A 27450-nucleotide genomic window follows, 5' to 3' on the forward strand; every position below is an offset into this window, starting at 1 on the left:
TCCATATTTTTCATTTATTAAAACATAACCGAACACTTGTTGTTGTGACACAATCAGGGTTATAATTGCTGTATATAATTTACATCATGTGGTGCGTTCATGGCTTTTAGCCCGGCTGGTTTCTGTGAATGTGCCACATGATAAACGTCATAAACAAGCAGCAACCAACACCGCTGTATTGAAGTGAACAGGTAACCCTCCAACGTCTCTACAAATAAAAAATCATTACAGTCTTTACACAACAGCAGATTCACTGAGCTCCGTTCTGGTGCGTTATCATATCTGGACCGGATCATGAAGTACAACTTATTCATTCATATCCACCTTATTCCATGAGGCCTTGCGTGAACTATGGGCGTGACTTCCGGTGCGTCGTGTCACTGAACCTGAACCGGTGTTTTCCATGGTAACGATACACTAATCTCTGGTGCGATTGTTTTACTTCCACAGTACCTCACCGGAAGTTATACCCATAATCATTTCTACACTAACGCCCCCGAGAATAAGGCGGATATCATATTTGGGTAAAACTCAACAGCTCACCTGGGCTGGTTGCAACCTGCTTGTCTCATCTTAGCTCGACTTCGCCTCGCTGCCAAAGCTTTCTGTGGTTTCAGTAAATTACAGGGATGATATCCGGCGGTAAACGTCCTATCAGACAACTTTAGCTTTCGTCCATCCTGTCGTCCTCCTCTCCGTCAGCCTCTACGCCTTCAGTCCTGCTCTTCACCGTTATCTTCCACTCATCACCGACCTCCTCTCCTATCACTATCCTGGTCTCTCGTCTCTCTTTGCTCACCTCCTTCCTGTCCTCCTCTGTCTCCTTTCCTTCCTCCTCGCTGTCCTCCTCCAGCTTCTTCACCTCCTCTTTCCTGTCCTCATCTGTCTCCTTCCTGTCTTCCACAGCTCTGATTGGGTCCTTTCCTTCTTGTTCTGTGTCCTCTGGCTTATCCTCCTCCTTTGTTTCCTTCACTTCCTCCTCTATCTCCTTCCTGTCCTCTTTCACCTCCTTTCCTTCTCCTTCTTGGTCCTCCTGTTGCTCCTCTGATGCCTCCTGTCCTTCACCTTGTTCTTGTTCCTCCTGGGTGTACTCTTGGTCTTCCAGCTCCAGCTGCTCCGGAGAATTGGCCTCCAAAGCTTCAGCCCCCAGCAGGATCTCTGTAAGGGTCTTGAGGAGGTCCAACTGGGACTCCTCTGGTTTCTGACTCGTTGTCTCCTCCTTCTCCACCTCCACCTCCTGGTCCTCCTCTTTCCGCCCCGACAGAAGGCCCGTCAGGTGGAACGACTTCTTCCAAAGCTGTGGGAGTTTGTTGAGCTGTGTCAGGGCCTCAACCAGCCAATCGACCAGCAGCTGGGCGACGTTTGCTTGGAGCTGGTGGGGCGACGTCTCCTCCAACTCCTTCGGGTTTCCGGCGGCGAACTTTGCCCAGCGTGACAGTAGGAAGCGCTGTAGAACCGGCTTCACGCAAATCTCCAGGGGCTGAAGACGGAAGGAGCACCCTGCAGGAATCACAGCCGGGAGGGTACCCGATCCACTGATGGAGGAAAGGAACGAATCTCCCATGTGTTCCCGGTGTCGGTCAAGGATCATCAGTGATTTACTGAGCTGAGCCGGACCGGACACATGCGGTAGCCAGACCTTGTTAGTCCAGATATCCAAGGCTTCTTCCACTAACAGACTCTCTTGGCCGGACTCAAGCAGGATGAAGTCTGGCAGGGCTTTCTCAGCCAGCTGCCTGTTCGCCAGCACCACGGAAGGCAACATGGTGCCGTCGGCCAGCACCGTCAGGTACACGGTGACCAGAGGTAAAGACCCGGTGAGCTCCAGTGCCTCTGAACGGCGAGGCTTGTCCTGCACCAACCTCAAATCCACAAAGAAACACAACTCGTCCATCGCAGCCACGGTGCTTTCTGACAGCTTGTTGACCTGGATGACCTTCTGGGTGAACTCCCTGAAGGACTTGATCTTGGCCTCCATGGAAAGCGGCAGAGTGCGAGCCAGCGTGGGCGCCCTGCCGACGCTCCGAACGCCCAGCCGATGCTGCAGCATGAAGCTCACCGCCCAGTCGTAGGAGATGCGGAACGAGTCGCTGAAACCTCCCTTCTTCTTCAGCGTGGAGGCTTTGTGGAAGAGGTTGCTCTCTGTGATCAGAAGCTGCTGCTCACGCATGGACAGCACCCACGCCACCATGCGGTCCCCGCCGTCGGCGTCCACCTTCTGTTCCTGGTCCGTCTGCTTCAAACGTTTCCTGGCCTCCTCCAGGCAGGACCGGATGAGCTGCGTCTCGGTTGAAAACACTCTGGAGGCTTGGCTGAGTCCGTCACACAGAGCGAACAGGGCGATCCTCAGTTTACGGGCGGTGAGGTAATCATCACGCTCTTTAGAGGCCGACGACAGGGTTGCTGGTTGGGCGTGGTCGTTCGTTGTTGACGGCAGGTCAGAACTTGGATGTTTTTCTTCTTTGATAAAATCATCCTTAATATCTTCAGACTCTTCATCAACGTCATCCAGATCATCCAGTTTTTCATTGTCAGAGAAGTCCAGGTCCTCCACCGGTGCCATCGCCCCGTCCACGCTGTCCTCAACCTCCTTCACCTTGATCGCTCCACTACAGAGAACCAAATGTCAATATTATTGACAAGATAGAAGCACAGCAACAACTTCCAACACCGTGTCTTAATTGAATGTGACGCGAGAGTCAGCAGCAAAATCAGCTTAACTCCTCGTTTACTGTATCTGCATATATCACAATATAAAACATGTGTTTTCTGTTTAAAAAGTGGGCTACAAACGTAGATAGCAAGTACTACTAACCCGTCTTTGAAGTGGTTATGTCTCCAGTCTGATCTGGAGCACACAGCTGATATGTACGTGGTTTGCTTACATGACGTAACAGAAGTGCATATTTAACGTATTCAGTGTGGACAGAGCGTCCGATGCTACGTGATGCGGCGCGATAGTCTGATGCTCGCACCCAGTTAGGACACGGGGTTACAAAACATTGCTCATGTTTCCGTCAACTCTTCAACTCAAGTTATCATTAGAGCCAAAGCTGTAATACTTACACCCAAAAACAAATGTTCCAAAATGGACAGGAAATCAAATACGTTAGAGAAATAAATGTTGTGTCATTTTGTGGAAAGATTACCTTATTTTGTCCTTGAGGAATCCAACTCTTGTTGATCCTGTTAAAAACATCAAACATCCATTTTTAGTTGTGCAAAGTTACAGAGAGGTGAAGTCCCGTCCCTTCCGGTGGACCACCGTGGGACCTTATTTCAGAAAAAATATGAACGGTAGTCAACGGAGAGATATGATCCTGTCTGAGTTGCTCCATGAATCAAACAGATGATGTTTGAACATTTAAAACATAATTATTCAAGTCCAGAAAGTCTGAGTTTGTCGACTTGATAAATTATCTTTTAAATGTACAAACATCATCTTTGTGATTCATGGAGCAACTCAAACAGGATCAATAAATATTTATTTCTCTCCGTTGACTACGGTTAATATTTTTCCTGAAATAAGGTCCCATGGTGGTCTACAGGAAGGGGCGGGACTTCACCTCTCTATACCAATAAAATTAGTAATAAACCACCGTGTTAACAGTTTGAAATCACCTGTATAAATACTGACCTTTGTTTAGAGGCGACAGGCCGTGATATTCCCAGAAGCAGCTCGGCTGTTTACACAGGTTGGCTTTACAGACGAGGCAGCCGTACACGCTCTCATGGCGGATGTTCTTCAGATGGCAGCTCTTACATCTCTTGGAGATGCTGCTGATCTTCCCCATCCTGTGTCTTTGGTTGACTGGTTGCTTCGCCACCTCCACCCTCGTCACGCGGGTGCTGGCGATCTCCATGGTCTCAAAGTATTTCTGAGCACACTTGGCGAGCTGGTTGCCCAAACGCTTGCGGAAGTTGACCTGAGTAAAGAGGCCGTCTTGCACCCAGACGGGTGGGTTCTCTTTGCGGCTCTCTCGCAGCACGATGAAGGCGTTGACGATGCTCAGGTTGATCAGAAACCAGAAGAGGCCTCGCCAGTGTCGGTCCTGAGGGATTCCTCCCAGCGGGTTGCAGGCCAGCAGCTGTTTACAGATGTCAACGCCTCGCATGTTCTCTTGCAGGAGGCGGAATGCCATGGGACGGTTTATGGGGTCCAGTTCGCCCACTTTGGTCTGAGACCTCCTCCAAACAGTGTCCAGTTCACCCGGAGCTGCATTAGTGGACAGGCAGCCCATCTCTTTGGTGTCCCTCCAGCGGGTGGCCAGCAAGGGGCCAAACTGTCTCTGCAGGAAGTCCCCAGGTTTGTCCAGCCGGCCCTCGTCCCAGAGTGCTCTGGGCAGGATGGGGTTGGGTGGAGGGAAGGAGCTGGAGGCGTAGATGCCCTGGTCTAGAAGCTTCTGCATGAGAGGGACAGATGTGAGCGAACTAGCCAGATAAAGTTGGTGTTGTTTGTCCTCCATGTCCTTCACCAGCTCCGGCACCACCGTGAAGCCCGGCTCCTGGCCCACCTTCTCCCCTACCTGGATGAAGAAGCGGTGGCAGTAGCCGGACTTGGAGTCGCAGAGCAGCCACACCTGAGGCTGGGTCTTTGGACCCCCCTTGGCGTGGCTCTCCTCCTCCAGGCCGGGCAGCAGCGCCCGGTCGATGGACAGGCAGCAGTTCGGCCTGTAGGCGTTCCACATCGCTCCGCCCAGGATCTTCAGCATCGGCCTGAAGACGTGCAGCGAGTCGCTGGGGTCGCTGGTGCCGCGATACTCGTCTGTGGCAAAGCTGCCCATGCGGACGTTGGCGGCAATCTGCTTGAAGCGTTTGAAGCTCATGGCGCGGTAGAAGGTGTAGCTGTTGTCGTAGTGATTCCAGGACCAGTAGTGCGACGGGTCGGGAAGGTTCTGGATCCCCATCAGAATGACCAGGCCGATGAAACCTTTGATCTCGTGGATGGTGACGGGGACCCAATCTGGGTAGCTGGAGCCCAGGAACTGGCAGGTCTTGACGTGGGCGTTGGTCTCCTTGGTGATCAGCTCCATGAGTGCCGCGGGGAAGACCAGGTTAAAGAAGTCAATGGCGTCGGTGTTCTTGGACAGGAGGTGACATGGCCCGTTGCTCTGTGTGAACGAGACGATGCTGGACTCGGAGCTCTCTGACGGATGTTTCCAACAATCTGCTGACCTCCAGGACGGATCAGGCAGGTCCTGGTTCTGGACCGTTTCTTTCTCTTCTGAGGAGCGCTGCTCTTCATGTTGGCAGAACTGGATGTCCGGTTCAACGTAGGCTGAAAACAAAGACAAGTTAAAACTAAATTTAAACACAATTTATCATTATTTCTAGAAAATTAGGGCTGTCAAAGTTAATGTGATAACGCGTTAACGCAACATCGTTTTAATGCCACTAATTTCTTTAATGCATTAACGCAACTTGTGATTTTTAAGTTGTAGCGGGCTCAGTTTTAAAGCTAGAGTGAAGATACTGGTATCATATAAAACTACAGTTTCCAAAAAAAAAGTCTGGAAAATGTTCAATAAAAGTCTGAAAAAAAGTCTTGAAAATGTTTAAAGAGGATGTCCACAAAATGTTTGTTTTTTTCAGACAAAAACCCTCACACATTCACATATCTTGAGGTCAGAGGTCAAGGGACCCTAGTTTAGTTTCATATGATACCAGTATCTTCACTCTAGATCTAAAACTTACTAGAGCCTCTGAAACACAGTAAAGTCAGTCGGGATCGCGGGTCTAAGGGGGTTAAAGTTAAACTGTGAAAACAGGTCGACACCAGCGTCGATTATCAGTTGAAATATTTACTTTGGACACAAAAACAGACAAGTGAACATGTGACCAGCTGGAAGTCTGTGTTATATAACAGAGCTGATAAAGTGAGTCTGCTGCTGCTGCCAGGAATCATTTATCAGACGCACACCAAGGAAAACATGACTTACAGACGTAGGCAAAGTTGTTGGTAACGTTCCGTTAAAGAGAGAAAAACCCCCAATGGTCACTGAAATAACTTGAAACTGACAAAAGTAATAATAAATAAAAATTCACTGAAAATTAACTAATGAAAATCAGATATTGTTTTTGAATTATGGTTCAGCAGAATCATTTAAAAAAACAAACTAATGAAACTGGCCTAGACAAAAATGATGGTAACATTAACTTAATATTTAGTTGCACAACCTTTTGAGGCAATCACTGCAATCAAGTGATTTCTGTAACTCTCAATGAGACTTCTGCACCTGTCGACAGGTATGTTGGCCCACTCCTCGTGAGCAAACTGCTCCAGCTGTCTCAGGTTTGAAGGGTGCCTTCTCCAGACTGCATGTTTCAGCTCCTTCCACAGATGTTCAATAGGATTTAGATCAGGGCTCATAGAAGGCCACTTCAGAATAGTCCAATGTTTTGTTCTTAGCCATTCTTGGGTGTTTTTAGCTGTGTTTTGGGTCATTATCCTGTTGGAGGACCCATGACCTGCAACTGAGACCAAGCTTTCTGACACTGGGCAGCACATTTCGCTCCAGAATGCCTTGATAGTCTTGAGATTTCATTGCACCCTGCACAGATTCAAGACACCCTGTGCCAGATGCAACAAAGCAGCCCCATAACATAACCGAGCCTCCTCCATGTTTCACTGTAGGTACAGTGTTCTTTTCTTTGGATGCTTCATCTCTTCGTCTGTGAACATAGAGCTGATGTGACTTGCCAAAAAGCTCCAGTTTTGTCTCATCTGTCCAAAGGACATTCTCCCAGAAGCTTTGTGGCTTGTCAATATGCATTTTGGAAAATTCCAGTCTCGCTTTTTTATGATTTGGTGTCCTCCTCGGTTGTCTTCCATTAAGTCCACTTTGGCTCAAACAGTGACGGATGGTGCGATCGGACACTGATGTACCTTGACCTTGGAGTTCACCTCTAATCTCTTTGGAAGTTGTTCTGGGCTCTTTGGTTACCATTCGTATTATCCGTCTCTTCAATATGTCATCAATTTTCCTCTTGCGGCCACGTCCAGGGAGGTTGGCTACAGTCCCATGGACCTTAAACTTCTGAATAATATGTGCAGCTGTAGTCACAGGAACATCAAGCTGCTTGGAGATGGTCTTATAGTCTTTACCTTTAACATGAAGGTCTATAATGTTCTTTCTGATCTCCTGAGACAACTCTCTCCTTATATTAGCTTTCTGTGGTCCATGTTCAGTGTGGTACACACCATGATACCAAACAGCACAGTGACTTCTTTTCACCCTTTAAATAGGCAGACTGACTGATTGAAGGTTTGAAGATACCTGTGATGCTATTTACAGGACACACCTTAGTTTAATATGTCCCTATGGTCACATTATTTTACATCTTTTCTAGGGGTACCATCATTTTTGTCTAGGCCAGTTTCATTAGTTTGTTTTTTAAAATGATTCTGTTGAACCACAATTCAAAAACAATATCTGATTTTCATTAGTTCATTTTCAGTAAATTTTTATTTATTATTACTTTTGTCAGTTTCAAGTTATTTCAGTGACCATTGTGGGTTTTTCTTTCTTTAACGGAAGGGTACCAACAATTTTGCCTACGTCTGTATGACTCAAAGGGAAAGTTCAGATGTTTAGAAGCATGAGGTACTTCACCATAGTCGGTGTATTACCTACAGTAAATGGAGATTAGAGCAAAGCAATGTACTGCAGTGGACGAGGGGCAGTAGCTAAACACATTTTAGACACATAAATGAATCTATATCAGTATTAGTGTACACTATATTTAGAATTTTTTCACTGCTTTACCTCGCTGTCAGACAGCCCTTTCTATCAGCCATTACATTGCTGTCTTCAAAGCCACCAGACTCCATTCACAAAAAAATTTATTTTAGCTCTCAGAACACAGGAGTTGTTGTTCTACCGCTGCATCGATCAGTTAGTTTGTTTGTGTTACGTTGTGTTCACACCAAGAGTGAATTTTCGCCTCGCTTTACTCTGTGAGTCGGACCGCTGGTATCATTTGTGTTCATTCTCGCTAGATGCGCCGGAGAGGAGGAGGAGCTTGTCTCCATAGATACCAACAAATATTCTTTCCTCCATCAACCATGGAAGAAATAACCACTGTTGCTGTTTTGTACATGTTGGTGAAGTCCCAGATATGTCAGAAAACAAAACGCCGTCGTGTCTGGGTTCATAACATCACCCGGCGGCGAGCTGTATTTACATACAGTACCATTAAACTGTCTGTATCCAGCAGCCACACGTCACTACTGAGGTATGAACCCAAAATAAACAGATTGAGCTGTGATTTAATATCAATGAACAGATCAAAATGGTGCTGAAATAACTACATAATGATGCTGATTAGTAAAAAGTCTGAATTCATGCTTTGTCAGGTCTGTTACCAAGACGACAAGCAAACAACTTTTAAAATGCTTGTTTTCTGAATGGAGTTTGGATGGATCAGTGCCAGGCTATGCAGCTGCTCCATCGACACTCAACATAAAGTCATCTAGGCATAAATACGGCAGTGACGTTGTTGTTTCTACCATAGACAGTCTGTGGTTTCTACACAGAGTTTGGTCCGGTCTCTGTACAGATATGATGTACTATCGTAGCTCTGGGTGACCACAGACACATACAAGATTTATTTCCTCCATTTCTGATTCAACAACGTCAGGACGTAAGTGATGACAGGAGGACGAAGACCGAAAGTATTCATTTTCTCTGTTTAACCCAGTTTATGGTTCTTTCTCTGAAGAGATGAGGAGATTAATTAGTGTGTTAACCCTTCAGTGTGTGGTGCAGTCTTACTCCGGGGTCGACAGGTGGCGCTGTGGTGCTCCGGGTTCATCAGCAGGTGATCAGCCATCTGATCAGCGGTCTGAGGTGTGAAGTCACAGTGAGAGCACTGCAGCAGGAACACACTGAGACACAGGAGACACCTCCAGTCATCATCTCAGGGACATAATAACTATAAAACTATTATATTTACATATACATTTTCAGCAAATCAATCAGCAACTAACTTTGATTATTCACTAAAGGTTTAAACTATTTAACAGAAAACACTTCAGTAGCCCCGTTCACACAGACACTCAACCCACCATACCGCCGTATAGAAGATCCACCGTTACGCCGTTACTTTTGTTTTTTACCGTGGTATCAAAATCGTGGAATTTCACCGGTATTGATATCGACTACTAAATATCTGGTACTAGGAGAGAGTTTATTTTCCCACTGGTTAATAAAGTTGTGACAACAGCTCAATATCTGTAGAGCTTTGCTCTTTAACGCTGGATGGCGGGGTGTGTAGGGCGCCTTCAGTTCAACTTTCGTTGCGCCATGTTCCGGCTGTGACCCGGATTTGTCCTCTGCACTGCTTCATACCAAAATTAAATAATAATTAAAAAAATAAAATAATAAATTAATTTTAAAAAAGGAAAAAAAAAGATAAATACATTTAAAACAAATAATAAATAATAAAAAATTATTAAAAAAATAAGTAAATAAAATAAAAAATAATAAGTAAATAATAAAAATAATAATAAAGTAAAAAATAAATAAAATAATTTTGACTGTCAATTTATTAAAATATTTGACCTCAAATTAATCACACATTTTTTATCTGTTCAAAATGTACCTTAAAGGGAGATTTGTCAAGTATTTAATACTCTAAATCAACATGGGAGTGAGCAAATAAGCTGCTTTATGCAACATATGTATATGTTTATTATTGGAAATCAATTAACACAAAATAATGACAAATATTGTCTAGAAACCCTCACAGGTACTGCATTTAGCATAAAAAATATGCTCAAATCATAAAATGGCAGCAGCCCAACAGGCAACAACAGCTGTCAGTGTGTCAGTGTGCTGACTTGACTATGACTTGCCCCAAACTGCATGTGATTATCATAAAGTGGGCATGTCTGTAAAGGGGAGAGTCGTGGGTACCCATAGAACCCATTTTCACTCACATATCTTCATATTCATTAATGTCATATTCATTAATGATGGAGGAGTTTAAGTGATGAAGAGCGACACCTGCAGGTCAGACAGAGCCACTGCACATTAACAGCAGATTAAAGATTAACAGTCACACTGTGATGGACTGTAACGTTTAGTAAAGAAAAGTGACAGCTGAAGAGTTTCTATCTGAAGTCCTGCTGGAGACGTTAAGAAAGTCTGATAATTATTGATAAGATCTGATTATTTCTATTTAATTTGACTCTATCCTGTTTTTCTATTCACTATGGAGGACGGAACCTGCCAAAATAAAAAATAAATGACTCAATAAATAAATAAATAAATGTCATTAAATGTAGCAAAAATAAAATATATATAATATATATATATATAAAAATGTACAGTAACCATTAACTAATTGATCAAATGTAACATAAATTGATATTTGATTTAATTGCATTTTTATTTATTTATTTTTGTATTAATTCCCTTATTTATTTACTTTTCTGTTTGAATTCTCCATATATTTACGTATGTATTTATTTTTCATTAATTAATATTATTTAATATCATCAATTTTTTAATTTATTTATTTATGCATTAATTTTTTATTTGTTTATTTATTTTTGCATCATTCATTTCGCATTTATATATTATATTTATTTTTAAATGTATGTACCTATTTATGTATTTATTTATTTATTTCTGTATGATTTTCCCTTTGCATTTCACCCCTCATTTCCCCAAACGTATTGATTTCTGTATTCTCTCCTTTATACTTTTCTGCCTCATTATGCAAATGAGGAGGCTAAATAAATAAAAAAGCAAATTAAAACTGAATTATCAATTTATGTCACATTTTATCAATTAATTAATGGCTACATTTATTTTTTATATTATTTTTGCTACATTTAATGACATATTTAATTTGTGTGTAAAAATAGTAGAGCTGGGACATATGGATCAGTGATTGATCAGTGATCAGTGATTGATCAGTGATTGATTAGTGGTTGATCAGTGATCAGTGATTGATCAGAAAAGGGTCTCACCATGGAGGAGGCAGTCTGTGCAGAGGAAGAACTTTTTCTTTGGAGCGCGGTACGTGATGACTGAAACAACAACAACAACAAGAATCACAATCAGCTGAGCTGACAGTAATACTATTACTGCAGTACAGTGAGCATTACTGTGAGTATTACTGCAGTACTGTGTGCTCTTACTGGATCATGTGTGCAGCGTAGGCTCTGGAGCAGCAGCTGCTGTACGGACACAGCAGACAGTGGACGTGAGTCGGGTAGTGAGCCGAGAAATCAGAGGCGTTGGTTCCACACTCCAAACACACCAACCGGTCTCCGTCATACGAGGAACTCCTGCACGACACCAGACCAGGACACAGTTTACCTCCGTACAAGTACTACCACGTCTACCTCAGTACAGGTACTACCACGTCTACCTCAATACAGGTACTAACACGTCTACCTCGGTACAGTTACTACCACGTCACCTGTTGATGTGAACTCTATTTATCTGGGTCTCACCTGTTGACGTGGACTCTAATATTCTGGGTTTGACCTGTTGATGTGGTCTCTATTATTCAGGGTCTCACCTGTAGACTCTGCGGTTGGCCGGTCTCTTGGTTGGTGATCGAGGTGATTTGTGGAAGGGGGGGCTCTTCTGGATCGGCAACTTCTCTGTCTTGATGTTGATTGGCTGGATGAGGGAGGCGGGGCTCTGGAGCAGCCGGGTCCCCGCTAACGTCAGAGGCCTGATCTTTCCATAAGTCCTGATCGTCACCTGGAGACACATGACGGGGTCAGGACTCGAGTCCTGACTATCGTTGTAAGGGGTTATGGGTTTAATGAGCTGACCTTTGACCCTGGCGGCAGTCCTTCCAGCTGAGCAGGTCGACGGAAGCTGCGATGGTTTTCCAGTTTGTGCTGCATCTTGTCCTTCAGGAAGACGAACTGAAGACGACACCTGTTACAGTGGAAGGCCTGGTTCACCTGAGACACAGAAGACAAAGGGACACAGAGACAGACGGGTTGGTGTGAAAATACTGAACCAAACAACCAGCGGCGGTTCTAGGAATCTTTACTTGTAGTGGAGTATTTTCACAGTGTGGTATTAGTACTTTTACTGAAGGATCTGAATACTTCTTACCCCACTGACTACAGGAACAAACATGTACATGAGACAGGTGCGAGTGATTACCTGATGTCTCATCAGGTGCTGCTGGTAGCTGACGGGGTTTCTGGTCACCTTCAGGCAGAAAAGACACATCAGGAAGCGAGAGTCTCTGTGGAAGCTGGCGAAATGCTGCACGACGTCCGAGTAGAAGGACGAGCGATACGAACACACCTGCAGATCACACCTGAGTTAACGAGGCCTGAGGACAGACAGGTTAATGACGTCAGAGGTCAGAGGTCGGACTCACCTGGCAGACGTAGGGCATCTCTCCTGGTTTGTGGTTGGACTTCATGTGGTTCAAGAAAGCCGGCTCGTTCTCAAACGCCCACTCACAAATACGACACATACCTGAAAGAGAGAGAGACAGGTAAGACCTGAATCAAGTCCTAGTAAAGACAGGTAAGCCCTGAGTCAAGTCCTAGTAAAGACAGGTAAGCCCTGAGTCAAGTCCTAGTAAAGACAGGTAAGACCTGAGTCAAGTCCTAGTAAAGACAGGTAAGACCTGAGTCAAGTCCTGGTAAAGTTGCATGCCAATTCAAGTCAGACAAGTCCCAAAAGAAGACAAAAAAGTCCCAAGTAAAGTCCAGGAACACATCAGTGTTATATCTGCAGGTGTGTGAGCAGGTACGGTTCTTACAGGAGGAGAGGGCGGGGCCATGCACCTGGTCCTGGTGGCTCTGCAGCTGAGCCGGAGACGAGAACTGTCGGTAACAGAACTTGCAGCACTTCCTCTCATCACCTGCTCCTCTTCCTCCAATCAGCTCTGAGTGGTGGAGCATGTGCTGCATCAACCTACACACACACACCACACACACAGGTGAACATACAGACCACTGCACCTGCATCCACACAGCCCAGATGTGTCCAGGTGTGTCCAGGTGCTCGTTGGTCCCACCTCAGGTTGTTCTCGGCCAGGTATGTGCACACCTGGCAGGAGAAGCTGGAGGTTTTGATCCCCAGTGGGAGTGGCTTCCTCAGACTCAGGTCGCCCTCAAACGTCCCGTAGTAGAACTCCTCCACGCTCATCACCACCCTGGGGGGGTCGGAGGCCGGCGCCGAGGTCACACTGTAGGTGGTGACGACGGAGGGGGCGTGGCCAGGAGCTGCTGTACCGGGCGACGCACAGAAACTGTCATGGAGAGTGGTAACCATGGCAACACAATGAAGTCGTACTGTACGAGTTTGGGCCAGCTGTCATGAAGTAAGCTCGATGCTGACCCTCAACACTTCCTGCACCCTACACAATAAAAGTCCAGCAGCTCATAATGAATTCTGGAGCTAAAACCACTTTGTTTTTGGATCATCGTTGGATAAATAAGTGGTTTTGAAGCATTAACCAGAGGATTCACATAATCAACTTCAAGAACTATATGAATAATTCTGGTATCGCAATAAAGTAACACAAACAAACTGTAAACGTTTAGAGTGAATATCTCTTTGGAATGATTAGAATTGGTCCGATACCAGTTGCGGAAAGGCGTCCAATACTGCCCAAAATTCGGGATCGGGTATCAGTGAGTACGCCAGTCTATGTGGCTAGCTATTCCCCTGTAGGGATGTCACGAGAACCGATACTTCGGTACCAAGTCGATGCCAAAATTCTAAAAAGGTGACGGTACTTTTTTTTTACATTACCGACGGTACCATACGATGCCTGTAATGGTCATTGGTATTGCTGTGACAGTGAGGATAATTTCCCCACCGGTTAATAAACTTGTGACAACACCGGTGTCACCGTTTACACCGGACATTTTACGAGAAAGATTACGGTCAACATGTGCTGGTGCGTTTGCTTTTCGCCTCGACAACAAATCCTCTGCCTCCTGCTCCTACTCTGAGCTGACGGACCAGATGCGTTCACGGTCAGTATGTAGTGTCCGTCGTCTGACTATCGTTTGATAACATGCTGCTGATACGCAAAAATGAACAAAATGGGTCAATTATTTTTTTTTAAATTACTCTTTTTGTGAATGGAGTAATGGAGGTAAAAGGCTGTCTGACAGCGAGGTAAAGGGCTGTCTGATGGAGAGGTAAAAGGCTGTCTGACAGCGAGGTAAAGGGCTGTCTGATGGCGAAGTAAAGGACTGTCTGACAGCGAGATAAAGGGCTGTCTGATGGCGAGGTAAAGGGCTGTCGGATGGCGAGGTAAAGGGCTGTCGGATGGCGAGGTAAAGGGCTGACTGATGGCGAGGTAAAGGGCTGACTGATGGCGAGGTAAAGGGCTGTCTGATGGCGAGGTAAAGGGCCGTCTGATGGCGAGGTAAAGAACTGTCTGATGGCGAGGTAAAGGGCTGTCGGATGGCGAGGTAAAGGGCTGTCTGATGGCGAGGTAAAGAACTGTCTGATGGCGAGGTAAAGGGCTGTCGGATGGCGAGGTAAAGAACTGTCTGATGGCGAGGTAAAGGGCTGTCGGATGGCGAGGTAAAGAGGTGAAAATATTCTAAATATAGAGTACGCTTAAACTGATATACATTTTTTTAGGTGTCTAAAATCTGTTTTTCTGCTGCTCCCGTCCACAGCCCTTTCTGACGGTGAACTGAAGCCGTTATATTGCACTCGTACCGCTGCTGAACGGAGTGAATCTGGTGACTCCATTGGCCGAGCCAGAGGGGAGGGCGGGGGAACCTGCCAGCTTCAAGGAGTTGACTCCGCCCACCTGGGTCATCTGAAGGTTAACTGAAAAAAAAAGAAAAAAAAGATCGATCAGTAATCAGTCAATGAATCAATCAGTTCTGATCAGATATAGATAATCTGACTTACCGGGTCCTGGCGTGCTGGTTCGGATGGTCAGCGTGGTGGGCAGCTGCATGGCGGTGAAGCCAGGCTGGGTGGAGCCTCTTGAGGGGGTGGGGCCTGGTTTGGTTTGGACCAACTGGCCCTGGGAAAGGACCGGAGACATACCCACGCTGGGCCGGACCAACTGACCCAACGACTGCGCTGTGGGGGACAGGAAACTGCAGCGATGAGCGACCAGATCAATAATCATAATTCTTATTGATTAATGTGTGATGGAGTTCAGGTGTCCTACACTGGATCAGGGTGAGAGGCTGGACCGTCTGACCCGGCTGCAGGTTGAACAGCAGAGGAGTGCCGCGGTTCATCATCGGGAAACCCTGTACAGTGAACACATGACATCACAGACATGAACAGAAGCTCCATCAGAGTAAAATATCAACACATGACTCAACTCACACTGATGACCGCTAGGGGGAAAAAATAGATTCACCTATGTATCACAATTTGTTTTTTTACGATTTTGAAATAGATTTTTTAACGCCAGAATCAATAAATTTACTTCATTTGAGTCTATGTGGAGGTAGAAGGAAGTTACCGCTTTTATTGTTGTAGTCTGAGTAACGTGACGTCATATCAGTTCCATATCTGTCAACCAAAACAAACCGCAGCGAGCCGAAACGACAAAGTAGAAAATGTGCGGTCGAGCCGGCCGTCACTCTCATCTCCGTGGTCAAATGGGCCGAAGCTACAACTGTAGAGCATCCATATACTGACATTTGTGTTAAATGCATTAAAACGGCCCCAATGGAGCTGACCATGGATGTATAAAGAGAACGGAGCTGACGGGAGAGCTAGAGACGACCTTGGAGAAGTTAGAGGAAGTAGACACGAGGGACTACGTCTGGTTTTCAAAATAAGGTGTTAACAAAGGGAACTGCATATACAAAATACATATATGTAAATAAGATTGATTGGATTATATTCACCAGAAGTATAAAACATTACATGTCCCTTATAAATTAAAAGGAAACGCAACTAATATGTGAGGGAAATGTCTTTATTCTTTGATTTTTGGGTTACTGGAAAAATGTAATAAATAATTCCTGACAATGACTGATATATTTGACTTCAGGACATCTCTGACTACATGCATGCTGAAAATCAAACATTTTGATTTTATTAATTTATATATTTTCCAAAGTAAAAGTCCCTAGAAGTGTATGATTCAACTTTTCCCCATGGTGTAGTGTTAAAAAAGTTAACAAAAATCACAATAAATCATAATATTGAATCGCAATACTTAAAGTCACAATACATTAAGAATCAACACCCAAATATCTTGATAGTATAGAATCAGGAGATAGGTGAATCATCACAGCTCTAGCGCTACATGAGCTCAATAAGTGTGTATGAACACTAACATAAAGGTGTGTTTATTTTGTGTACCTGCGTGGTGAGGAGGATGGGCGAAGCGTGGCGCATCCCGGGGGCTGCTGGGAGGAGGTACGTCCCACCTGCCGTCTGCGTCAGGATGAGGGGCGTGGCCTGATGCATCAGAGGCGGGGCTGCAGTAGGTGTGGAGGAAGCAGTGAGGTGGGAGACGGAGGAGGAGGTGATGATGGAGGGAGGAGGAGGAGGCCTCACAGAGGAGCAGATGATCTGAACGAGAGGTGAAGCTGAGGAGCAAGAAAACAAAGACTGAGAACAACGCCCCCCGCCACACACACACACACACACACACACACACACACACACACTCAGATACCTGTCGGAGGTGGCATGGGTGGAGGAGTCCTGGGGGGCGGAGTCTCAGTGGCTGGAAGAGGAGATGGAGAATCCTCCACTAGAGAAACAGACAGGTGTTGTTATTCTTGGTCATTACACGGCTTGGTTGAATACTCCATTCTGATTGGTTAATCATGGCGTTCTGCGGTCTGTTATTTCATTATAACAGACCGTTTCTATGGGTGCAGCTCTGATGTTGGACTCTGGAGGAGCGTTATTGTGTCAAATGATCGCCCTGTGGGGGTTTATTTCACAACAATGACCGGCTCACTATACATCATCCCTTACATGTGTGTTTCTCACCTGGCTCGCAGTAGCTGTCAAAGTCCATCTCGTCTTCCTCCACACTGTCATCCACCTGTTGCCATGGCTCCAGCTCCTCCTCATCACACTCCATAAACAACTCTGTATCCATGTTTCTACGGAAACCATGAGAAACTGTCAGCGTCAAGACGACAAAGAACGTACATTATTAAGAAGTGGAAGCCAATTGCAACATCAGCGCCCAGCAGCAGAGCTACACTTCCGCCATTTTGGACTGAAAGCGACTACCGGACGCTTTGCGGGTAGTTTAATCTATAATAATACATCAGCGTTTATTATTATATACTGCTGGTAGTTTAATCTATAATAATACATCAGCGTTTATTATTATAGACTGCTGGTAGTTTAATCTATAATAATACATCAGCGTTTATTATTATAGACTGCTTGTAGTTTAATCTATAATAATACATCAGCGTTCATTATTATATACTGCTGGTAGTTTAATCTATAATAATACATCAGCGTTTATTATTATAGACTGCTGGTAGTTTAATCTATAATAATACATCAGCGTTTATTATTATAGACTGCTTGTAGTTTAATCTATAATAATACATCAGCGTTCATTATTATATACTGCTGGTAGTTTAATCTATAATAATACATCAGCGTTTATTATTATAGACTGCTGGTAGTTTAATCTATAATAATACATCAGCGTTTATTATTATAGACTGCTGGTAGTTTAATCTATAATAATACATCAGCGTTTATTATTATAGACTGCTGGTAGTTTAATCTATAATAATACATCAGCGTTCATTATTATATACTGCTGGTAGTTTAATCTATAATAATACATCAGCGTTTATTACCAATACTGCTGGTAGTTTAATCTATAATAATACATCAGCGTTCATTATTATATACTGCGGGTAGTTTAATCTATAATAATACATCAGCGTTCATTATTATATACTGCTGGTAGTTTAATCTATAATAATACATCAGCGTTTATTAGTTGATTTTATTTTGTTTTAATAATCTGAATCTGTAATGTAACTAAAGTTATTTAAATAAATGTAGTGAAGTAAAAAGTACAGTATTTCCCTCTGACATGTAGTGGAGTAGAAGTATAATGGAAATACAAAGTACAAATACCTTAAAATTGTACAGTACTGGAGTAAATGTACTTAGTTACTTTCAAAATACAATAAACACTGTAATTATATATTGTTATCATTATATCTGGATATAAATATCTGGAGAAGTGTTGTCTTTGTGTTCAGGTGCATCAGTCATTAGTATTGTTTTAAATAAATAAATAAAGTAAATGTAAAAGTAATGTAACGTGATATATAAAGCAACACGACAGTAGTGTGCGTGTAGTGTTGCGCTGCGGCCGCAGGCGGCGCTCCGCTGCTCCTCCTCCTCCTCGGGCTTTGTGTTCGTTTCCCCGCGGGAGGAGCGCTCACGTCCCGGCAGCAGGAAACTTTCAGCAGTACAGACACATTAGAGGGTCCAGTTAGATAATTTAGACCTGAACCCGGGTAACTGTGACCACAGCACCGGGCTGACAGCGCGGTCTGCACCGCCCCGCCGCACCGCGCCGCCGGCAGCAGCGGGCTGCAACACCGAGCGCTACCTGGCGGGCCAGCGGAGCGGAGCTGCGTGTTAACCCGGGTTGGACCAGGCTGGACCAGGCTGGACCGAGCCGGACCGGACCGAGCCGTGCCGCGCTGGGCTTACCTGCCGCTGGAGCTGCAGAGCACCGACGGGTTCGCACGGTTCTTCTTCAGGCGCGCTCCGGTTCAGGAGGCTGGAGGCGGGACTTCCAGCTGCTGTTGGCGTCGGAGCCGTGGATTGGCTCACAGCGGTTGTACGTCACTTCCGGCTCAGACAGCGCGGCCTCTGATTGGTCGGTGGGAGTTTCCCTCCAGCTGCAGAGAGCTGCGGGTTTTCAGGCTGGAGGGTTAAAAAGCTCCGCAGCGGGCGGCGGAACTCCGGTAAACCGGACAGACAACAACAACAACAACAACACAACTAACAAACACAACAACACAACAACACAGAGCCAGAGAGGCGCCAAAACAACACCACAGTCTCAGGGCACGACGCCATCTTGTTTTTGTTGCTTTGTAGCGGGGCGGAGCTACAGAGTGACGTCACGAGACTGGAAAAAATCTTCAAATTAGTATTTAATAAAACAGATTTACAGGATGAAGTACTGGAGTCAGGGTCTGAAATTAAGTCTTTTCCTCACATGCCACTGTGGCAGGTCACTTAACATTTCTACTAGCCACACAATTTCTTTGTCTGCCACTTCCGAAAACTATGCAGAACGCTTTAGAATTGTAAACACCAGGACTGTCTGGTGATACTACACCTATCATGATATAGGGGTTACAATTCAATATAATGCGATATATTGTGGTACTGTAAGCAAGGCAATATATTGTGATTTTTTAAAATCTAATTTTAGAAAAACGGTCATGGTATTAAAAAACACACCATATGCATACAATTTGAGTAACATTTTTAAATTTTTTATGAAATCAGAATAGTAGGATTTGCATTTCTCTTTGCAAATAAAATAAAGTATTGACTTTAGTTAATCTTTGCTTGTGAACTATTAATTAAAAATCAATACAGGGTTTTTGAGAATCAATGCCGTATCACTAAACAACATTGCAACACTCGATATTTTCAATATTTTCTCCCACCCCTAGTAAACACTGAGTCAGTGGTAACAGACAGTAGAAATATGGATCATGTAATTTTTTAATATAAGGAAACTCTATCTGCCATGGTGGCAAGGTGACCTGAAAGTTTTACCTGCCACAGCCAACATTTACCCTGTATTTGGCAGGTGGCAGGTGCTAATTTCATTCCCTGACTGGAGTGATTGATGTTTTTATACAGTTAATGATTATTACATTATAACTATTTAATTCATCTTAAATTCAATACAGAAATTATAAAACACAACAGCGCCCAAACTGTAACATACTTTTAATTAAAACTAGTTAATCAGTGGAGGAATGTAACTAAGAACATTTACTCAAGCACTGTACTTAACAACAAATTCAAGGTACTTGTACTTTACTCATGTATTTCCATGTCCTGCTACTTTCTTATATACATTTATTTTATTTATTTATTTAAAACAATACTAATAACAGATGCATCTGAACAGAAAGACAACACTTCATCACTTCATATCCAGATATAATAATAATAATAATATATAATTACAGTGTTTATTGTATTTTGAAAAGTAACTAAGTACATTTACTCAAGTACTGTACAATTTTAAGGTACTTGTACTTTGTATTTCCATTTTCTACTACTTTCTACTTCTACTCCACTACATCTCAGAGGGAAATATTGTACTTTTTACTGCTCTACATTTATTTAATAACTTTAGTTACTTTTCAGATTCAGATTATTAAAACAAAATTTAATCAACTAATAAATGATGATGTATTATTATAGATCGAATTTCCAGCAGTATATAATAATAAATGGTGATGTATTATTATAGATTAAATTAAAGTGATGAACACATTAATGCACCAATAATTAAAATACAATAATTTAATATAGATTTTTTTGCATAATTAGTACTTTTACTTTTAATTATTGGTGCTTCTTACAAAAAAGAAATAAAGTTAAGTATAATTCAAGTATATTCTGAAGTATACTTTATTTAATATACTAATATCAATGTACTAATAGTATACTTGTAAGTGTACTACTTCAATGTTTCTTGGGACAAAATCTTTATTTTATAAAAGTATACTTTAAATACAATATACTTTAAATGTAAGACGTTGAGTACACAACTAGTTTACATCCAAGTTGTATTTTGTACTGCAACTATAATATGAACTATACTACAAGTGAATTGATATAGGTATACTGTTAGTTTACTAGTTATATACTTGTAGCCCACTTTTTAGTTTATGAAAGTACACTTGAAAGTATACTCTCAGTAAACTACTGTTTAATAGTTTTTACTGCAAGTATAATTGTTAGTTTCCTATAAGTGAATTTATAGTACTTAACCAAATGTACTTATACTTTTCTGTATACTTTTCAGTATAAACCAAGTATACTTGTACTTTTCAGTAATAATAACAATAGTAATAGTAGTAGTAATCTTAAAGTAAATGTGTAGTTCCTGGAGAGACATGTTGTAGATCCAGTGATCCTTCCTGTCCATGAGCTCCCTAACTGATCACAGAGCAGCTATGTTCTGGATAATCTGCTCTAATCTCAGTTAATCTGTCCCCTCCCCCGTCCTCTGGGTCCTGGTCTCTCCTCAGTCTGTTCTGACCTGGAGGGATGAGAGCTGCAGGTCCGGGAGGATTCCTGGTGCTACCGTGGCCCGGCAGCGGCGGCTCAGACCCGGACCCGGAGCCGATGGAGGAGGGCCGGGGGGGGCTGCTGCTGAGATGTGGCGCTCTGCTGGGACTCACTTTGATCTGTAAGATTTATCTTCTGAATCATGATCAATAACTTGTTATTGCAGAGAACAGAGCGTTTATATTTTTACTTCATGTGAAACATTTATTTATTATTTTCTGTACCAGGACGTTGAACCCGTTAGACTTTTACATTTATGTTAAATCAGTTATAAGTAAGTGGAAAAACAGAATGTGTACATGTGTATACAACAACACAGTCTCACGGCAATTACAGTACATAGACGCAAATTTCAAATTTTTTTCGTGATGCTCAGCACGACTTTAAACAATGTATTTTTCTTGTGCTTTTCCCTACGAATGTCCAGCAACAGGTGACGTGATTTTCCTCTCCAGTCTTCAAAATAAAACTACTTAGTTAGGTTTAGGAAAAGATCAACTTGGTTAGGCAACAAAACTACTTAGTTAGGTTTAGGCAACAAACTACTTACTTAGGTTTAGACAACAAACTACTTAGTTAGGTTTAACGGTACTGTATGTAACAATTTACATGTATTAATCACTTTGTATTGCCATTGTGTGAACAGATTGTAAAACTGAGACATTCCCCGATTTTCTCTGTTGCCTATAACAGCCTTTGGACTGATTTCTATGTAAAGGACTCGGGATGATTTTGCTTCGTAATGTTAGCTGATGAAGTAATTTGCAAATGGCAAGCTATTTGATATCATGGAGATTGGACATTACACATAGCAACGGTGATATATGATTATAATGTAAGGTCACGTCACTGTTTTGGCCGATGCCCAGGATGATCGCTTGCGCCTACGTGCAACAGGATGCTGACTACAGTTCACTTAACTGCCACCAGTGTCATTAATAACAAGGATTTAATGAAAGTTACGTATAGTACCTTTAAGAAAAGATTGACTTGGTTAGGTTTAGGCAACAAAAATACTTAGTTAGGTTTAGGAAAAGATCAACTTGGTTGGGTTTAGGAAACAAACTACTTACTTAGGTTTAGGAAAAGATCGACTTGGTTAGGTTTAGGCAACAAACTACTTAGTTAGGTTTAGGAAAAGATCGACTTAGTTAGATTTAGGCAACAAACTATTTAGATAGATTCAGGAAAAGATCGACTTGGTTAGGTTTAGGCAACAAACTACTTTGTTAGGTTTAGGAAAAGATCAACTTGGTTAGGTTCAGGGCGACAAAACTACTTAGTTAGGTTTAGGAAAAGATCGACTTGGTTAGGTTTAGGCAACAAACTACTTAGTTAAGTTTAGGAAAAGATCGACTTGGTTAGGTTTAGGCAACAAACTACTAAAATAGGTTCAGGCCACAGACTTCTTAGTTAGGTTTAGGCAACAAACTACTTAGTTAGGTTTAGGAAAAGATCAACTTGGTTAGGTTTAGGCAACAAAACTACTAAGTTAGGTTTAGGAAAAGATCGACTTGGTTAGGTTTAGGCAACAAACTACTTAGGTTTAGAAAAAGATTGACTTAGTTAGGTTTAGGCAACAAACTACTTAGGTTTAGGAAAAGATCGACCTGGTTAGGTTTAGGCAACAAACAAATAAATCAACGTTGACTTCTAGTGTCACACGAGGCACCAACAGTTGTCTCCTGGTGAAAGTTTTTAGACCCTCCCATCCTCCCAGACCTCCACCCTACGCGGCGTTCGCCGCTCTCTATGCTTACCGTTTCCCAATTACGTGGATTAAATACAAATAGATTTCGTGCTGACCATCAGGAAAAAAAATTGAAATTCCTGTCTATGTACACAAATCAATACATGAAATTTTGTGACTATTTCACGAACTTCTATGCATGAGGGCTGGTGAATGACACGATAATGTGCATGGCAAAACCGTGCAATAAGAAATCCGTTCTTGCTTTAAGTGTGTGATTTGAACGCCATGTGGTCTGTACTGAATGCAAAGTAAACGCATCCAGGTAAATATGATACGCTCAGAGCTAGTGTTGTAAAAAAAAAAGAGAGAAAGACGGATGATGGAGGGGTGTCAACAAACACAGGTTACTTATAATATATATATATTATATTAATTATGTATGTTATATATATTATAACAACAAAGTTGTGTGACGGTGTGTGCAGGTGTGGCGGTGTTGAGGAAGTGGATTGCAGGTGGAGTGTGTCGTTGTTCGGCACGTCTGGATGGAAAGACGGTTTTGATCACCGGAGCAAACACCGGCATCGGCAAAGAGACCACCAGAGACCTGGCACGCAGAGGTTGTCTTTTCTTTTTACTCACGTTGGGACATACATGTATACAGTGATGTTGTGGGGACATACAGTATATGTATACAGTGATGTTGTGGGGACATACATTGTTACAGTGACGTTGTGGGGCCATACATGTTTACACAAAAATGTGCTGATTTAAGATCACATGCTTCATTTACACATACTCCGGCAGCATGATGACATCAGCAGAGGTCAGAGGTCATAGTAAAGTTCAGTAAATCTCAGAGAAGCTGAAAGCACCTGAGCCGATTACAAGGATTAATACTTCCTGTGTGTGTGTTGAATCAAACGCACCCTGTCACCACCCGGTTGGAGACTTGGTGTGTTTGATTGGTTGCAGGGGCCCGAGTGATGATGGGTGTGTTTGATTGGTTGCAGGGGCCCGGGTTGTGATGGCGTGCAGGGACCTGACCCGCGCGGAGCGTGCGGCGGAGGAGATCCGTCAGTCGACAGGAAACGGTAACGTGGTGATCAGACACCTGGACCTCGCCTCTGTTTACTCCATCAGACAGTTTGCTAAAGACTTCCTGGACAGTGAAGACAGACTGGACATCCTCATCAACAATGCAGGTGAGCTCACCTGTCTGTATCTACACCTGGCTGTCTCTTTCTACCTGTCTGTCTCTCTCTACCTGTCTCTCTCTACCTGTCTGTCTGCAGGAGTGATGATGTGTCCAAGATGGCTGACGGAAGACGGTTTTGAGACTCAGCTGGCTGTTAATCATCTGGGTCACTTCCTGCTGACCAATCTGCTGCTGCCAAAGCTGAAGAGCTCCGCCCCCAGCCGTGTGGTCACCGTGTCGTCCATCGCCCACAAGGGGGGTACGACCTCTGACCTCTGACACCTGATGTTTCTCTGTGACAAAGAATTTATATTGATTAGAGGTGAAAGCTAATAGAGGGCTGCAGGAATGAGTCCTAAAACAGAAATGAGTCAGCACGATATCACTTCCTCTTCCCTTGTCTGGAAGTCAGTGGGTTTTTAGTTAGATGTCTGAAATAAGGTCTATGGTGAACACAAGCTGAAGAGATTTTAAAGTTTTTTTCTACGATATAAAATATATCGATAAATATCCCACTCGTGAATTTTGAAGCTTTTACGTGTGTTAAAAAAGGAGGTTGCTAACAGGTGTCTAAGTGAGACTACTAAACGTCATCACGCTGACTCGTCCTCCTTTCCAGCCTCGTTGTGTATACTCGCACTCATGTGACTGTGGTGTAGTTGGTTTATAGCCTAACGTTAGCTTTTTACATCTGGCGATTGCATTCACACTTCATAAATAATAAATTGGTGTTCATTAGTGGAGATTATCTTGTTGAACAAAACGTGTCAGTATCATAAACGTGTCTTTGCTTCTATACTTGTTGGTAGTGATGTTTCTGATGTTTGTTTTGATTCAGTCTTGATGTTTTTTCTTCAGGCCGTATCGACTTTGACGATTTGTTCTTCAGCAAAAAGACGTACAGTTCTCTTGAGAGCTACAGACAGAGCAAACTGGCCAACGTCCTGTTCTCCAGAGAACTCGCCCGACGACTCAGAGGTCCCCACAAACACTCAACACACTCAGAGGTCCCCACAAACACTAAACGCTAGACACACTAATGGTGTGCTCACACCAAGAGCAAAGCGAACCTATCGCGATTACATACAAATTCAATGCAAAGAGGCGAATAGATGCGAATTTGCACCGTGCGACGCTGTGTGGTGAAAGCCTATCAGCGTTGAGATTGTCCTCCTGACGTCCTGACGTCCTGATGTTGTTGAATCAGAAATGGAAGAAATAAATCTTGTATGTGTCTGTGGTCACCCAGAGCTACAATAGTACATCATATCTGTACAGAGACCGGACCAAACTCTGTGTAGAAACCACAGACTGTCTATGGTAGAAACAACAACGTCGCTGCCGTATTTATGCCTAGATGACTTTATGTTGAGTGTTGATGGAGCAGCTGCATAGCCTGGCACTGATCCATCCAAACTCCATTCAGAAAACAAGCATTATAAAGTTGTTTGCTTGTCGTCTTGCAGACAGACCTGACAAAGCATGAATTCAGACTTTTTACAAATCAACATCATTATGTAGTTATTTCAGCATCATTTTGATCCGTTTACAACAACATTGCTGCCGTATTTATGTCTAGATGACATTATGTTGAATGTTGATGGAGCAGCTACAATGTTAGCATAGCCTGGCATTGATCATTCCGAACTCTATTTAAAAAATTCGCTTCACTCTGAACACAGCATTAGAGGTCCCCACAAACACTAAACACACTCAGACGTCCCCACAAACACTAAACACCAGTAAAAATCTATGAATGGACTGACAGTAGCCTGTGTTTTCTACCTCCTGATACTGACCTCAGTGTCTGTCTTCAGGCTTTGGGGTGTCGTCGTTCTGTCTACACCCGGGTGTGATCCGAACCGAACTGGGTCGTCACGTTCAGGGCTGGTTCCCCCTGCTGGGGGCGCTGCTGAGCCTCCCCTCCCTGCTGCTCATGAAGACTCCCCGTCAGGGCAGTCAAACCACCGTGTACTGCGCCGTGACGCCAAGTCTGGAGGGCCAATCTGGACGATACTTCAGGTAGGGCGGTTGATTTAGTCTGCATCCTTTAGTTCAGCTTTTTCATTAGCTGTAATCACAGCTAAGTCATCAGAGTGTATAATGGGTGCATATTATTCTGTAATACAGTGACATCACCAGAATGACTTTTCAACATTTTATTACACAAAATAAAAACTACAAATGAATTAATTAATTACACATTTAGTCGCAATTAATCGCGATTCTCCATAGTTAATCACGATTAATTGCACATTTTTTATCTGTTCAAAATGTACCTTTAAGGGAGATTTTGGGCCATTGAAAATGGTCATGCTAGTTTTTTCTCGCCAAAATTTAGCGCAAGTTTGGAGCGTTATTTAAACTCCGTCACGACAAGCTAATATGACATGGTTGGTACCAATGGATTCCTTAGGTTTTCTAGTTTCATATGATACCATTATCTTCACTCTATTTCTTTAATGAATTTGCGTTAACGTGTTATTATCGCATTAACTTTGACAGCCCTAATATAAATGTATCCAGATGTCTTCATGAAATAGAAGTTTGGTGACGTATCGAGTACCTACAGGGATAGTTTGTGAACTACAGTAGCTGGTGAGCTAACTGCTAATATGCTAGTCAGCCAGGAACATGCTAACAGTAGTTAGTCACAATAGTTCTTTGAGCTTCTTTTTTTTGTTGTAGATTCGGGTCAGTCTCCCTGGAATGAATCAATGTGACATCCTCATAAGTCACGAAAACGTTAATTTGTGTTTGTTGTCAGTGACTGTGCAGAGAAGGAAGCAGCCCCAGAGGGGCGGGACGACGTTGTGGCGAGGAAGCTGTGGGATGAGAGCGCCCGATTGGTCGGATTAAAGGAAACATGCTGACCTCGGCCCTGATGTCTGTGTGCAGCAGGGAAACAGGAAGTGAAGCATCCAAAGACTGTGGCTCCGCCATCAGGTGGAGGACGGGACGACCACGCACATCACTTAAATACTCACTGTGATTGACAGATGACAGGAGCCAATCAGAGGTGTCCCAGAGGTCAGGATGGGAGAAATAATAATATGATAAATAATAATCAATAATTTGAGTATATCAGATTTAGTTTGCTGTTTTATCATCACTTTGTAAACCATAATTAAAATATAATGAGATACAAAGAGTTTGTATTTTTCGTTCGTTTATTTTCCATAAAAACATGGAACTCTTTTAAACAGCTGTGATGTTCTGTGACATGTTCGTATGAAGTGGGGTGTTCGAGAACGCGGTGCCTGATTGGACGGTATTTTACTGTTGAC

At 43.2% G+C, this 27450-nt stretch overlaps 2 protein-coding genes across 6 annotated transcripts; one reads left to right on the forward strand and one right to left on the reverse strand.

The window, feature by feature from the left end:
• pogzb (pogo transposable element derived with ZNF domain b) lies at nt 1-18792 on the reverse strand. 4 transcript variants are annotated; one of them, XR_012596326.1, is made up of 20 exons: nt 18654-18792; nt 16941-17056; nt 16618-16695; nt 16299-16528; nt 15145-15229; nt 14877-15053; nt 14679-14792; nt 13012-13222; nt 12754-12908; nt 12364-12464; nt 12141-12287; nt 11798-11932; nt 11536-11723; nt 11150-11299; nt 10979-11038; nt 8775-8887; nt 3638-5278; nt 3150-3186; nt 544-2609; nt 1-208 (listed from the first exon to the last, which is right to left on the reverse strand). XR_012596326.1 is itself a non-coding variant. In XM_074654344.1 (19 exons), exons 2-19 carry the CDS (start codon nt 17050-17052, stop codon nt 665-667), a joined length of 5676 nt encoding a protein of 1891 aa, XP_074510445.1. In that variant the 5' UTR covers nt 17053-17056; nt 18654-18792; the 3' UTR covers nt 1-664. The 4 variants fall into 4 exon arrangements, 3 of the variants coding, with proteins under 3 accessions (XP_074510445.1, XP_074510444.1, XP_074510446.1); XM_074654344.1 differs by having other exon boundaries at nt 1-2609; nt 13012-13219; XM_074654343.1 differs by having other exon boundaries at nt 1-2609.
• On the forward strand, nt 17127-27106 carry LOC141779497 (retinol dehydrogenase 13). 2 transcript variants are annotated; one of them, XM_074654354.1, is made up of 8 exons: nt 17127-17203; nt 21233-21393; nt 23451-23585; nt 23979-24170; nt 24261-24422; nt 25022-25141; nt 25981-26185; nt 26931-27106. In XM_074654354.1, the coding sequence occupies exons 2-8, from the start codon at nt 21252-21254 to the stop codon at nt 27034-27036; spliced, it is 1062 nt and encodes a 353-aa protein (XP_074510455.1). In that variant the 5' UTR covers nt 17127-17203; nt 21233-21251; the 3' UTR covers nt 27037-27106. The 2 variants fall into 2 exon arrangements, with proteins under 2 accessions (XP_074510455.1, XP_074510454.1); XM_074654353.1 differs by lacking the exon at nt 17127-17203 and adding an exon at nt 18771-18910.
• Nucleotides 27107-27450: the final 344 nt, after the last annotated feature.

Source organism: Sebastes fasciatus, chromosome 12 (genome assembly GCF_043250625.1).
Source record: "Sebastes fasciatus isolate fSebFas1 chromosome 12, fSebFas1.pri, whole genome shotgun sequence".
NCBI lineage: Eukaryota > Metazoa > Chordata > Actinopteri > Perciformes > Sebastidae > Sebastes > Sebastes fasciatus.

Bases quoted from the DNA above. Each gene is read 5' to 3' on its own strand.
- LOC141779497 (XM_074654354.1), top strand. From the start codon at position 21,252: ATGAGAGCTGCAGGTCCGGGAGGATTCCTGGTGCTACCGTGGCCCGGC. The intron at 21,394-23,450 runs GTAAGATTTATC...CGGTGTGTGCAG, and splicing joins GCTGGGACTCACTTTGATCT to GTGTGGCGGTGTTGAGGAAG. The intron at 24,171-24,260 runs GTGAGCTCACCT...GTCTGTCTGCAG, and splicing joins CATCCTCATCAACAATGCAG to GAGTGATGATGTGTCCAAGA.
- pogzb (XM_074654343.1), bottom strand. From the start codon at position 17,052: ATGGATACAGAGTTGTTTATGGAGTGTGATGAGGAGGAGCTGGAGCCA. The intron at 12,288-12,363 runs GTGAGTCCGACC...TGTGATCTGCAG, and splicing joins AGATGCCCTACGTCTGCCAG to GTGTGTTCGTATCGCTCGTC. The intron at 2,610-3,149 runs GTAATCTTTCCA...GGTTCTCTGTAG, and splicing joins TTCCTCAAGGACAAAATAAG to TGGAGCGATCAAGGTGAAGG.